The sequence below is a fragment of the Phyllopteryx taeniolatus genome, chromosome 15 (assembly GCF_024500385.1).
Source record: "Phyllopteryx taeniolatus isolate TA_2022b chromosome 15, UOR_Ptae_1.2, whole genome shotgun sequence".
Taxonomy (NCBI): Eukaryota; Metazoa; Chordata; class Actinopteri; order Syngnathiformes; family Syngnathidae; genus Phyllopteryx; species Phyllopteryx taeniolatus.
In genome coordinates, this window is record NC_084516.1 from 6339738 (window position 1) to 6353430 (window position 13693).

At 44.7% G+C, this 13693-nt stretch overlaps 1 protein-coding gene across 2 annotated transcripts in view; it reads right to left on the reverse strand.

The window, feature by feature from the left end:
- LOC133490234 (mediator of RNA polymerase II transcription subunit 13-like) overlaps nucleotides 1-13693 on the reverse strand; it is a 104413-nt gene that overhangs the window by 7894 nt on the left and 82826 nt on the right. For both annotated transcript variants that reach the window (XM_061800039.1, XM_061800040.1), the window contains exons 7-25: nucleotides 12927-13091; nucleotides 12065-12221; nucleotides 11877-11981; nucleotides 11144-11791; nucleotides 10602-10815; nucleotides 10393-10471; nucleotides 10187-10308; nucleotides 8977-9073; nucleotides 8676-8896; nucleotides 7529-7707; nucleotides 6002-6930; nucleotides 5568-5747; nucleotides 5260-5489; nucleotides 4990-5188; nucleotides 4622-4901; nucleotides 3924-4176; nucleotides 2862-3050; nucleotides 2040-2263; nucleotides 1804-1946 (exon numbers count right to left, since the gene is read on the reverse strand). In XM_061800039.1, the coding sequence (XP_061656023.1) occupies nucleotides 1804-1946; nucleotides 2040-2263; nucleotides 2862-3050; nucleotides 3924-4176; nucleotides 4622-4901; nucleotides 4990-5188; nucleotides 5260-5489; nucleotides 5568-5747; nucleotides 6002-6930; nucleotides 7529-7707; nucleotides 8676-8896; nucleotides 8977-9073; nucleotides 10187-10308; nucleotides 10393-10471; nucleotides 10602-10815; nucleotides 11144-11791; nucleotides 11877-11981; nucleotides 12065-12221; nucleotides 12927-13091 (4614 nt within the window). The remainder of the gene's footprint in view (nucleotides 1-1803; nucleotides 1947-2039; nucleotides 2264-2861; nucleotides 3051-3923; nucleotides 4177-4621; nucleotides 4902-4989; nucleotides 5189-5259; nucleotides 5490-5567; nucleotides 5748-6001; nucleotides 6931-7528; nucleotides 7708-8675; nucleotides 8897-8976; nucleotides 9074-10186; nucleotides 10309-10392; nucleotides 10472-10601; nucleotides 10816-11143; nucleotides 11792-11876; nucleotides 11982-12064; nucleotides 12222-12926; nucleotides 13092-13693) is intronic.

The following is a 13693-nucleotide window of genomic DNA, read 5'->3' on the forward strand; positions in this document are numbered from 1 at the left end:
ATGGAAAATGGTTAACGTCCAAGACAGGTGGGAGGCAGACTGTCTGTTCACTAAAGTAAAAGACACACCTGTTTGTCGTCTGCGGAGCCATGTGGCTATAACAAAGAATCTAACATATATGAAATGTTTTTTTAATGGCCTTTATCAACTCCTAGGCATGGACTGATTTTTATTGAAGGACATTCTTATGTTTTGGGGTTGTTTTGTTGTTGGCCTTTGAAAAAAGATTTACATAAAAAAAGAAAGGTAGTTGGAGATAGATACATGGAAGATGGAGAGACAGAAGAATTCATGTCATCTAGTTAAATACAAAACAACAAACAAATATCACCGATGTCTTTTATCGCAAATTTGATTTCTCGTGTTTATAATATTAAAGTTTGTTTATTCCAGATTCAGTGTTTAAGCAAAATTTAAGTTTGTTGTCATATGAAAAACTTTAACGCTACATTTCTGCAGAGAAGGGAAACATGCACATTGCAGTAATCTTTCATTAACTATTGAGTTTTGCCTGCGACGTTGTCCCAATTTTTAATTTTGGCCCACCGTGAATTTGAGTTTGACACCCCTGCTTTAAGGTAAACATGAGTGCCAAGACTTTTACATAGTGCCCCCTAGTGTTCAGGCTGAGACACCACATAATCAAATGCCTTCTATTCACAGGCTACATTTAAGACTTAACAAAACATGCAATTCGATGTTAAAATGACACTCATGACATGAAGTTATTTCTCTAAAAAGTGTAACATTTGTCTGGAATTTATGCCATGTTCAAGAAAGATTTGTGTTTTTGAACTACATTTGATTAAGATAAAAAAAAAATTCTTCATAATTGTAAGACATAATGGAACTATCACGTATCTGTACTCTGTATTAGCGAGTAATCAAATGGAATTGTCTGTACTACTCATACTCATACCCCAAAATAAGTGGTATCTGTGTATGCTTAGTAATTTTAATTAAAAACAAATACAACAACAACAAAAACTGTCCAGTGAACAGCGCGTATCTCTGAATTTGACTTGCAACTTTTCATAAAATTATAAAGTTTTTAATAAAAATATCTAAAAACATAAATAAATGCATAAATAAATAACAACAAATATGTCAAATTGTTTTATTAAAACAAAAGAAGTAATTTTGTGGTTGTTTTTCAGTTACTAAAAAATAATAATAGGAATAGTTTCTATAATTGTAATACTACAATACAAGCACTGAAAAAATATGATATAGAATAGTATAATAATAAATTTAAATAATTATGATTAAATACATTGAATAAATAAATATCCATCCATTTGGCGGGGTCCACCCTGAACTGATTGCCAGCCAATCGCAGGGCACACATATACAAACAACCTTTACACTCACATTCACACCTACGGGCAATTTAGAGTCTTCAATCAACCAACCATACATGTTTTTGGAATGTGGGAGGAAACCGGAGTGCCCGGAGAAAACCCACACAGGCATAGGGAGAACATGCAAACTCCACACAGGCGAAGCCGGGGATTGAACCCCGGTCCTCAGAACTGTGAGGCAGACGCTCCAACCAGACGAACACCGTGCCGCATAAATAAATAAATAAATAAATATTTTATGAAAACACATTACAACAAGTCGTGTTGTTTTTGGGGGTCAGGCTGGAACGGATTATTGGCATTTCCATTCATTTCAATGGGGAAAGATGATTTGAGCTACAAGTGATTTGAGTGTGGTCACAGAAAAAAAATCGAACTCCCACAATCTCAAGCCACCACTGTACAGTAAACTAATTTAAGAAAGTGAAGCCATGTCACTCACCTTTAAGTTCGCCGTGACCCAGTCTCCCTAACCGACCAATCACAATCCTCCAAGGTAGTGAGGTCATCTGGATTATGCCGACGCACCACTCCCACAGCTTCTGCAGACCCATCTTCCGAGCGGACACTTTCGGGCGGCGTGCCCTGCAGTGAAAAAATTAAGTTGGGAAAATTTTGAATACGAGGTGACGAGCAATAATTTTGCTTTAAAAAAAAAAAAATGAAGTCGAAACCAACCTGTTAGGCACATCGACGTTGATGATGCACGTCTCCAGCAGCTCCCCCTGCTGGTCGGTGCACGACACCAGGATCCAGCGCTGGTCATGTGACAGGCAATAACCCACAAAGAGCACGTTGTATCTGGGAGGGACTTCGGCCCAAATCTCTCCTTGTTCCGGCTGCTTGGGACGGGTGGGCCCGAGGATGAAGGGGGGCGAGTACAGATGGACTGGGCTCGGATGCTGCGGCGTGGACAAAATAGGAGAAAATACATATTTTTTTCCAATTTATTTTTTTTCCCCCTAAAATAATTGTTTTTTTTTTTTGTTTGTTTTTGTTTTTTTGGGTGGGGGGGGGGGTGGAAACCAACCCAGAAAACACTTAGTGGTGGTTTATCCCCGCTTAGTCAAGAATTTGAGGGGTTTAAACATGTTTTTCTTTTGAAAAAAATAACTAAATAAATCAATGCAATTATAATGGCTGTCAATTATCCGCAGATTTTTGCTATTTGTGGTGGAGGGGTCCACTGTATACCTAAAATGCACTATAACCTTTACAAGTGAACTTAATTTTAACCTTCTCCAAACTTTTTAACAACTATGCAGTGGAGAATTTTATGGCAATAATTGCATCAATTATACAATATGGATATTTAAACATTCACTAATTAGAAATGGGCTTTTTTGAAGTAATACACAATTTTTTTCCACACAAAATTATAGTTGACAGTAGCTTACCCAGCTCATGGAGCTAACACTATTGCACTAAAGCGACACCCAGAGCGATGATAAATTAGCATTTGTTGTTATTATTACTATTATTATTATTATTATCACTTACATCCGGGCTCTTGAGGACAGACGTGACGGTGGACACCGGGCCAAAGCCGGTCAAGGACTTGATGTGTGTGTGGTGGGGCCGCAAGCGTCTGCACTGGGAGTAACAGGAGAAGGCCAGAGAGCGCAGGTGCTGCAGGTAGATGTGGCTCTCCCCACTCGCAGGTTGCAGGAGGTACTGGTATGGCACCACCTGCCAGAAGAACAGTGGTGAAGGCTTGCTCTCAGCTTGAAGTTCTGGTGCTTGTTCAAGTATAACCTGCAACTTTTACTTCCTACATTTGAAAACAGATTTCTGTACTTTGTATTCCTCTTACTATGGTACTTACTGCTAGGCTCGTTACTTTTTTTCAAAATGAGAGGTGTTAATTTGTGGAATGATTATGAAAATTAATTGAAAAGGTGTGGTTAACTTTCTTTGTTTAAAAAAATATACACACACATCAGGTACAAACAAAAGAAAATGTGGCAATGTTGGAACTTTTGGTTGTGTTAACTTGACTGTTGTGCAAATTGTGCATTGATTTTTTTATTTTCTAAAACGGTTTTATTAATTTAGTTTTGATTCTAAGGATTATTATGTTTATTTTTTGGTTTCTGTGAAAACATTCATAACTATAATGTTTTTCTGTTGGTTTCTGAAAATTTGCGTTATTAATGAATTTTGGTTTCAATTGAGAAGACTGATTAAAAGCTAATTGAATAAAGACCACTACTACGACTAGCTAATTTAGCATTTTTTTGTAAGTCAGTTCACATCGTTAGCAATGCTATGCAAACGTTGTTTTGATAGCATACAAGTCAAGCCAGTGCTAGCTATCTCTTAAACAAGAGCATGCAATATGTAATGTGATTTGTTTTCTTCTTCTTCTCGTCCTGCACCAAAAATCAGGAAAACCGAAATGGTACAAAAAAGTTTAACGATATATCTCCAGAATTGAGTACTAGTTTTCAGTCTTTTCACATTTTCAGCAATTATCTTCGTGTATAATATTAACTAAAACTCTGAATTCACTCTATAGGGTCTAGAAGTACAGAGTGAGAGTATGTTCCACCTGTAGATTACCTGTAGAACGAGTGCAGGTCTTATGGTGTCAGGCAGGGTCTGTAACATCTCCGTGTAGCATCGAAGAAGCCCGAGCAGCCACACGCTCCCTGCCTCAACTTCATCACCTTCCTCTTCCTCCCCTCCGTCACTCCGCACCCCAGTTGGGCTGAGGAACGCGTCCACTATGTAAACAACGATGGCTGGTGGGTTTGTGCGGCTGTCCGTGGAGTCGGGACCAGTCGGGACGCCTATTCTGGACTGCTCGGCGGTGCTGGAAAAAGTAAAAGGATGGGACCGTCAGGTGCAGTAGTTCAAGGGTGTTTGCACTAGGGGCAACTGGAGCAGTGTCACACCAGATCCAGAAGATGGTGCTGTGTCCATTTTCTGACCTTGACCTTGGGCGCAAGGTGAGGGTACACCCTGGACTTGTCATCAGTCAATTGCAGAGCACAGATGGACAATTTAGAAAATTTCGAGTCTTCAATGAACCTAGCATGCATTTTATTTTTTGATTTTTTTGGGAATGTGGGAGTAAGCCAGAGTACCCAGAGAAAACTCATGCAAGCACGGCCAGAACATGAAGCCAGAGAAAAGGTTCAAACTTGGGATCTCTTGATTGTGAGGTAGATGTGCGAAACAGTATTCCACGGTACTGCCAAATACCAAACAAATACAAATACATATGTGGGATGTGAGGATGTTCTTCTGGCTCTTACATTTCAGGGTTTTCTGCTGGTGTGTTGGCTGCTTGTGTGCCACTCAAGAGTCCCTTTGACTCGTTGGACCCTCCAGGGGTCGTCCCCCCCGTCTGGCCAGAGGGTGCTGCATTTGGAGTGGAGGCTTTTGCTGTCCCGACAGCCCCCGGAGCTGGTTCTGCGTCTGATGTCCACGTTTGCGATTGACCGGAGGAGGCAGGCTGCGCTGAAGAGGTGGATTGTTGGATTTTGGATGGCAACAGAAGCGTGCTGTCCAAAGGCAGGACTGACAGCTGGGGTCCTGCAAGAGTGAAGAGAGAATTTGGATATATAATTGGTATACTGTATGTACGTCATATGTCCGTGAAGTTGACAATGGAGGTTCTTACCAAGCTGCAGCTTACAGGCATAGGCGTAAAGTTTCAGTTTGCTGAGGTTGTCTGTGTGTTGCTCTCCAGCCCAGGGTCCAGTCAACCACTGGTCCACATCCAGCTCCTCAAGCCTTTCTGACTCCACCTCCTCCCCTACGCGGATTATGCCATCCCGGGACACCTTGGTCAGAGGACGGTGCTTCCCAAGACGACACGTCTGGGAATGAAGTCATCATCATGAGGGACATTCTTGGAGACATTTGTATTAAATTCAATCCAATTTACTACCTCGTAAACAGAGCTGAGCTCCTGGAAGAAGGTTCTGGCTGCAGCCAACAGTGGAGGACTATTGGGACAGAGTACCACATACGCCACATCTCGTTGCCCCCCGTAAGGCTCCAGCAAGAGCTTCTCCCAGAAAGGCAAAGCCAGAGGGGACAGTGCCAGGAAGTCCCGCTCTCGGTCGTAGCCAAGTAGCACTGTGGGGATGGGCAAGGGCTCAGGAGATTCCTCGGAACCTGAAAACAAGATTCCACCGTGAGTCTTGGCTTGATTCTAATCAGATGGCCCCCAAAAAAACGATTGGTTCTTCTTACCATACGAGCCTCTCCCCGCCATCTTATGGAACTGCTGCCAAGTGAGCGGGCCCTGAACGTGCTGGATGTTGTCCCACGTCCGACCGGTTCTTTTCTTCTGGATGGCGTCCTGCAGGAAGGGCTGCAAGGACAGCAGCAAGCGCACCATATCCTGGGACGACAACATGCTCATGTCCACCACTGCAGCGATGAACAGTGACACGGAAACAAGCGCACACACGCACACAAAACAGATACACACGTGTTAACAAGAGCCTATACACCGAGGAAACAAATGAACAAACATGAAACACGGCAATACATGATTAAGATCACACAAAGAAAGACAGGAATTAGTAAAAAAAAAAAAAAAAAAAAAACATATACCCAGATATTGGTTTCAGGATTGTTAATCCACAAACATCCCGTCTTTAGCCGTCAAATGCGAATCTTACCATTAGTGTGAGGCCAGGGATGCAGAGCTGTACTTCTGACAACAGCTGGATCGACTTTCCCCCCAGTGGAGTTGTCCACATACTGCAGCCCCTGCTCCAAGGCATTGTAACATTCCACACAGGCATCGCTCCCGTCCGCCCACTGCTTTTCCGACATCCAACTTTGGAGCAGCGCCCCGTTGCGGGAATAGCTGGAATAGCCGTGAGGAAGGTGCAGTGAGGCGAGGGACGAAATGGGATGGGAGCACTGCTCCTGAAGTAAGACCACGACCGACGGGGAGGCGGGCGCCGCATCCTGAGGCCGCTTTGCTCTGGGGTCGCCCAACGTTGGGTCCCGCCGGCAAAGAGCCAGCTTCCTCTCTGCGGCCCGTCCGACCTCGGAGGAGCGTCCGTAAATATCCAGCTCGTCTTCCAGGAAGAGGCCCGTGCCGTGGGCCAGCTGCCTGTTCACAATGGCGCTGAAGCCACACATACAGCGGTACTGATCCTCGCAGGTGGAATCGGGGATATACACCCCTACGTCCGCCCCCTTGACGTTCATGTTGCAGGCACAGATGCAGCAGCTGTCAAAGTTGCGGTCCTTGAAGACGTTGAGGACGGAGTCCGACAGGAGGAGGATGGCGTACAGGCTGTGGCTCTCGGGGAGGCAGGGTCTGGGCCGAGCGAGGGGCTCCACGGAGCTAAGAGGTAGGCTGGTGGAAGGGGTTGAAACCGGTGAGCTCAGCTCAGTACCGTCCTGCTTGACGGAACCTTGGCCAGAGCTGGCGGGGTTCATGCCCCGTGGCGTGCGAGGGGTGCGCGGAGTGGGCACAGAGAAACGAGGTGTGGCCGGAGAGGGCAGGATGCCCACGGTGGTGCTCACAGAAGCCGTAGTGCCGCTCATCTGGTTGTAGTCCTGGTCCGTCAGAGCGCTGACACTTGGTATATTTCTGAAAGACACCGAAACATGTTCGTACACCATTTCCAAGGTCAAAGTTAAGCATTGTTCAAACACTACTACGATATAAAAAACAACAACTGAATGACACTGTGTAGACTCACAGTCATCCAGTTATGCCATTGTAATCGGCAAAAGTTGAATCGAGGCAACTGAACTCCTTTTAGTTGTTGATGACGTTTTACCTTTAATCAACAAGGCTTATTCAATTCTAAACTGTGGATGTAGAGTTCCCCTATGTTTTTGGAATGTGGGAGGAAGCTGGAGTACCCAAAGAAAATCCATGCAAGCACAGGGATAATATGCAAACTCCAACCAGGAAGGCCTGAGCCCAGATTCGAAACCAGGACCTTTCAACTGTGAGGCACACATGCTGACCAGAAATACAGTGTGCTGCTAAAAAATATCCTCATTTCGTCAAAATTAAATATGGAGATACCACTTTTGGCCTACGTCCTATGATCTCAACTTAAATACTGTTAAACACAAAAACACATTTTGCACATTGACTATTTTTGATCATACGTTTAGAGAGAAATTCTAAAGCCAAAATGCTATATTACTTAAGCTTGTCATTGCACATTACTCACGTGTATCCATCCCTGACGAAACCGCTGTTGTGGGCGTGCATGACAGCTGGGATGTGCTCCATTTTGGGCAGGAGTGCCCAGGATGGGCGGTAGTAGCACTGCTCGGGAATCTTGAGCGGTGCTGAACTCTGACTAGGTAAGCAGGAAAGTGGCGCGAACATGGCGGAGACCACCTGAGTCTGGACAGACGGGACATAAAGACAGCGAGTTGCTTTGGAAGTGTTGCCTGTGTTCCTTGCGTGGATCCACATTGTAGCGGGAACTGGATTCATTTAGCTATAATTAGCATTTTCCAGCAATTGCACGGTACCTGCAATCAATACAACCCTGGGATGCTTAATTAGTAGTAAGCTACAGGTATAAGCCAGACAACTCAGAGAGTGGATATGTGACTCCTTGTATTGATTCCCGTGCTAAGGGAGAATTTTAAGTGGATTTCAACAAATTCTGAAAGTCGCATTGGCGTTTAATTAGCAAATGTTTTGGGACAGGATGTGAAAATATATACAGTGGTGTCTTGAGATTTAAATTCAACGTTCAATTCGTTCTGTGACCACACAAAACTTAACTTAAAACCCTTGTATTAATTGGTGTTTCTCAATACAGTATGCAAATCCCGAAAAACTGGGAACTGACATATTTGTCTATATAAATTAATTAAAACCATAAATATATACAACAAACTGTGATCCAAAAACACTGATATCATTTCAACCTCATCTTACATTACATTACATTAGCCTTGAAAATAAAAGGCGTACAGATAATTTGATTACAAAAAAATGCACCGGTAATGCACGTGTCGCAGAGCAAATACATATACATGCGAAGAGGACTCTCCGTAACTTCCGCTAACAACCCAGGCTAAACTTCATTCCTCACTGAAATACAGAGACCATAGGCTCTCAATTGAGAACAAAGACTTTAAAAATAGTTCCTTGACACCTATTACTACTTTTCTATTAGCCAGGGCTTTGGCTCCATCTTATGGCATCTTTGCACAAAAACGCAAATAGGTTGTTTTTCAGCAAATAGCTGAAGATGGGTTTCCTCGAGAAAAGCGCGAATAGGTGAATTTGTGAATTGCGAAACCGCAAATTGGGTTGACTGCCCCATTTATTGTGACTCATGTGTTACTTGTCCTAACCTTGAAATCTTCTTGCCAGGGACTAGACACGCCCTCCTCGAGCTCTATCCTGAATTCAGGCAGCTGGCTGGAGGTGATGGGCAGAAGAAGGTGATCAAACGCGCCGCTGGGCGCGGGGGGCTCCTGGCTCGGCGTGTCCCGGTAGGTCATGATGGGAGAGAAGGCCGGATGCTGCTCCAGAGAGGGTGGTGTGGGGAACATACGCTGCAGGTCTGCTACTGCTGAGGTGGACAAAAGCAGATTTATTATGGCGTAATGCTTTGGGAGCCATATGTATGACCGTGAATAGATCGGAACTCACTTGATGGATAAGGTACTGCCGCTCTGCCTTCTTTACTCAGAGGACGATCCTCTGTGGATACTGTGAGTTTGGTTGAGTGCTGGTTGGGGTAAACCGTCTACAAATCAGTACACATCAGATTAGAGGATCGGGCCAATATAGTTTATCAGTAACAGAAATATACACTCAATTAGGTACGCCTAATAAGAGCCAAAACACAAGTTATAGTAAGTGCCTTTACAATGATAAAACTAAGCATTAGCTCAAATAGTGGATTTTTTTTCATCCCACTACAGTAAGTCCATCCATCCATCCATTTTCTGAGCCGCTTCTCCTCACTAGGGTCGCGGGCGTGCTGGAGCCTATCCCAGCTGTCATCGGGCAGGAGGCGGGGTACACCCTGAACTGGTTGCCAGCCAATCGCAGGGCACATAGAAACAAACAACCATTCGCACTCACAGTCACACCTACGGGCAATTTAGAGTCTCCAATTAATGCATGTTTTTGGGATGTGGGAGGAAACCGGAGTGCCCGGAGAAAACCCACACAGGCACGGGGAGAACATGCAAACTCCACACAGGCGGGGCCAGGGATTGAACCCGGGTCCTCAGAACTGTGAGGCTGACGCTCTAACCAGTCGGCCACCGTGCCGCCCACTACAGTAAGTACCAGGCTTTAATTCGAGGCAACGCATTTTCTTAGAGGCTTTATTTGAACAGATTTTATGATAATATTTCGTAATATCTTTCTCAAATAAATAATGATACTAATGGTAGTAATTGGTGTCAAGGATGTACGATGAAGGGATACTGTGCATCAGTTTAGCCTGGATCTTTAGCCAAAGTTACAGTCTTTGCCGCATGTGTAGATTTTTGCTCTGCTGAATGGCATTTTTTGGGAGTGTCAAATACAATACAATTACTGGCGGTTTTTCGCTATTCGCAGTAGGGCTCGGTGCCTATTTACTGTACTGTATTGTGTTTGTGCTGTAAATTTATGTCAGTATGATTTACCAATACTTTGAAACAAATTGCATTTTTAGAAATTGGTAAGACGGAATTCATCCCAAAAAATTATTGGACAACTACTGTAAGTGCTAGCAAATGTCCGTTATTGGCACCGCGTTTCTTTGAAAAGGGGCCACTACTTGAGGAAATGCTGCATTAGTTTTGTAAAGGCAGAAGTGTTGCTACTTCCTCATATTTCCCAAACAGAAGCTTGGATGCCTCACCCCGAGCTCCTCCTCATCTTCATCAAATATATTGTCCAGATCCGAAATGTTCACCACTAGGTCTTTTTCTCGGGTCAGAGAAGGATTGGCTTTGGCGGCCGCATCGTCCGGACTGGACTCGTCTTAAGGAAAACAAACAATTTAAGGCTTAATGGCTTATAAAAGGCCAACAAAGTTGGCTTATAGTATTGAAGTGTCAGTGCCACCTGATTTGGGAGCGGAGTTAAAAATGGACATAGCGTCTTTCCCATCTGGCAGGTTGCCATTGCTGGTGATTTCGTCACTCTGTTGGGCGATTTGGAAGAATGAGTCAAGAAATTCAGCTTTTAATGGATATTAAAGGATGACTTTGAAAGCCTATACAGGCAAATGGCAGTCAAGCTGCTTTTAATATTCACAGACTGTATTTCCCTACCTTGGTTCTCTTGCTGGATTCCCGCCCTTGACTCTTTAATCTCTTGGAAGTGGAGAACGTGTACTCGATGTCGCCTTCCTTGAAGTCGTAGGGGTCTTCCCCTGGCTCGCGCAGCGCCTCCACGCCCGGCTGCTGGAGCAGGCCCAATGTCTGGACGTGGTCCCGCAATCTCTCGTCAGAGATTTTAAATCTCTTGTGCGTATGTGTGTAAAGTCTGTGAGGGACATTTGCAATCCATTAAAATTAAAGCTCGAAAGCACTTAAATGGCACATTAGCTTCTATGGTACATAGCATCGCTGTCATTGCCATGTTCTAGGGAGCTGGGTTACCTCACACCTCTCATAACTTGTAAGTTATTTTCTCGCACCTCCTACAAATGTGTTTCATTTGAAACATTTCAATTAAAAAAAAAGAAAATTAAAAAAATGCATGCAAATTTTCCAAATGCATGTTTGTTCACCTCCTGTTATCGCTCCCCTAGTCGTTTACTATCTCGTATCTCTTCCTGTGCTCCCTCACAATAGCATGATATCTCTCCTACCTCTTTAGCAGAGCTCCCTCAGGAACTGCCTCCATCTTCCCCTCTTCCAGTTTATCAGCCGAGACTTCTAGAGGTCTGAAATCCATCTTATCAGTCCTGGGAGTCCGGAAGCCTCTCCACCAACCGGCCCCGTTCTCCCTCTGCTTCAGCAGGGCCGTGTACACCACCGTCTCACTGGTCATCACCCCCATCCCCGGGGCTGCCTCCTGACATACGTGGATGTCCAGCGGCCCTTCCAGTACCTCCGTGTCCTGCACCCGGGGGTGTGGGCTAAGCGTGGGAGGAAGCGGCGACATTGGCGACAAGAGAAGGGACTCTGGAGCTTTCCTGCCGTTGGAGAGCGGTTTGGCATACTTGCAGCTTGCCAGAGTGGCCAGAGGCTCCATAGGTGGCTCCAGTGGTACCAGACCACTGAGCTGGGGCCCCCCAGGTGAGTCCTGTTCCAGAGGGGTCTCCTGGGTGACAGATACACGGTGGTGGAAGGGGATCACGGCCGGTCTCTTGGATTGTTTGTCAGCCTTTTCCGTCTTGTCGCTGGTCTTGTGTTTGGGTACGGAAACCGCGTATAGTGATGAGCCGGAGGACGGATTGGCACCGATCTGGGGGTTGGAGATGTTTGTGGCCGTTGTCAATTTCTGCTGTTTCAGCCTGAAAGACAAAAAAAATTTTTTTTAGAAGAAACAAAGTAATTGTAATGCCGTCAGTGAACAGCTTGAGCGTGGCTCCGTGGTACCTCGAACAGCTGCAAGGCGCTCGCGCTCCGACGTCATTGAAGTCCCACGTGGTGACTCCGTTTGGCACTTCCTTCTTAGGCGTCATGTCAGCCGGCTGCTTTAGTCTGCCAAGAACAAACAAATGTACCCATTCTGGTCTACATTCCCAAGTCGGAACTGGGAATGGGAGTGGTCTGGCGTCACTTACGCGTGCTGAGGCTGGCTGAGGTAGCACTCCCTCCAGGCCTGATGGACCACCTGACAAGTTAGCTTCTTCCCAGAATGCTTTGGGCTAAGGCTGGTGACCCCCATAGTGCTGTCTGGTGTTGGAACACTCGAGGCCGAAGTCACGAATCCACTGTCCGCTGGAAAGTCAAGAAAGCATGCATTCAGTTTCTCATAAAATGGAGGTAGCAAAAAACACAGTAGAAGTACTGATTTCAAATGCTCAGACTCTGAAATTTACTTTGACATAAAATTAAAAATACCCGTTTTGAAATCTTGACACAACAGGAAAAGAAAACCATGCAGTTTCCTCTATTTTTTGAACTTACATAGTGTCGCATGTTGTTGAAGAGGTAACTAGCATTGAACTAAACTTTTATGCTGTCAAAATAGCCTCTTCCCAAAGCTTTGCTAACATTGTGGTCTGAGCTAATGATAACAACTGAACAAGTACACCTTACTTTTACGTGGTTTTTTTTCAGATTACACAGAGAATTTTTGAACACGAGAAGCTTGTGTTTTTTAACCTGGCACAAATCACAGCACATTCAGCCAACAACATCATATGATTCTCTTAAATAAGCCAAGGGATCGTCTTGGTCTTGTTTCTCTGAATCTGTTGCAGTCGTCGTTAACGCTTCCTGGTTCACGTTCCTCCATGTCGCTGCTGTCCACATTTTTTCCGCCCCAAGATCTCAATCAATCAGGATCCTGACCGCGGTTGACTTTACCTCTCCCTATTTACGTCTTTTTTAACGTCGTCAAAATCTCTCGTCACACTCACCCGCGAACACAACGTGTCTGGCGGTACGCATGCAGGAATGGCATTTGCGTGTAGTCTTTACCCGAGCAGGGCTGCTCCGGCGACGTCGGCGGCGTGAGCGGCACGCTGCAGTGGTTCTGCTCTCTGGCAAGGTTCTGAGCTGCAGGAGCAGGTGGAGGCGGCTCCACCGGCAGCTGGCCATGGGCGATCAGCACAAAAGCAGCTGGGTAGGTCATCCTTACTCCACCTGAGGAGACCAAAAAGGACATGACGAGGCTGCAGCTTCACGTCCTGAGATGTATGGGCCTTGTTTATTCCCATATTTAGTACTTACTGAGGCTGTGAACAGATTTGGACAAAATATGGCGTGTGTGTCTGTGGTATGACCGAAAGACAAATTCATCGCAATCTGGATCCAAACCATCAAATTCTAAACAGATTTAGATCACTTTTGGTGTGGCGCTATAGCAAGGGTGTCAAACTAATTTTTGTCACATATCACATCATAGTTATTGATTCCCTCTGGGGCTGTTATGACCGTGAAAACACTGATCAACAACAAATTCATTGACTTAGATTTATTTTTATTTTTTTTAGCTGATTTAGGACAGTTTTGATGCTCTGAATCCAAACATCACAATAGTTTTGCTCAATCAGGTCAACTTTTTGAACTGTGGCCACGTTTTTGTTTACATGTACAGGCACGTTCGCTTTAGAGTTTCAAATAAACTGTGGTTCACCCCCTGAATTTTGAACAATTGTGACCTAACATTCAATTTACTGGTCCGTTTATCAATGTCTCTTATTCAATTTACAGTAAGCAAAGATTGTAACATTTGATTAATAAAC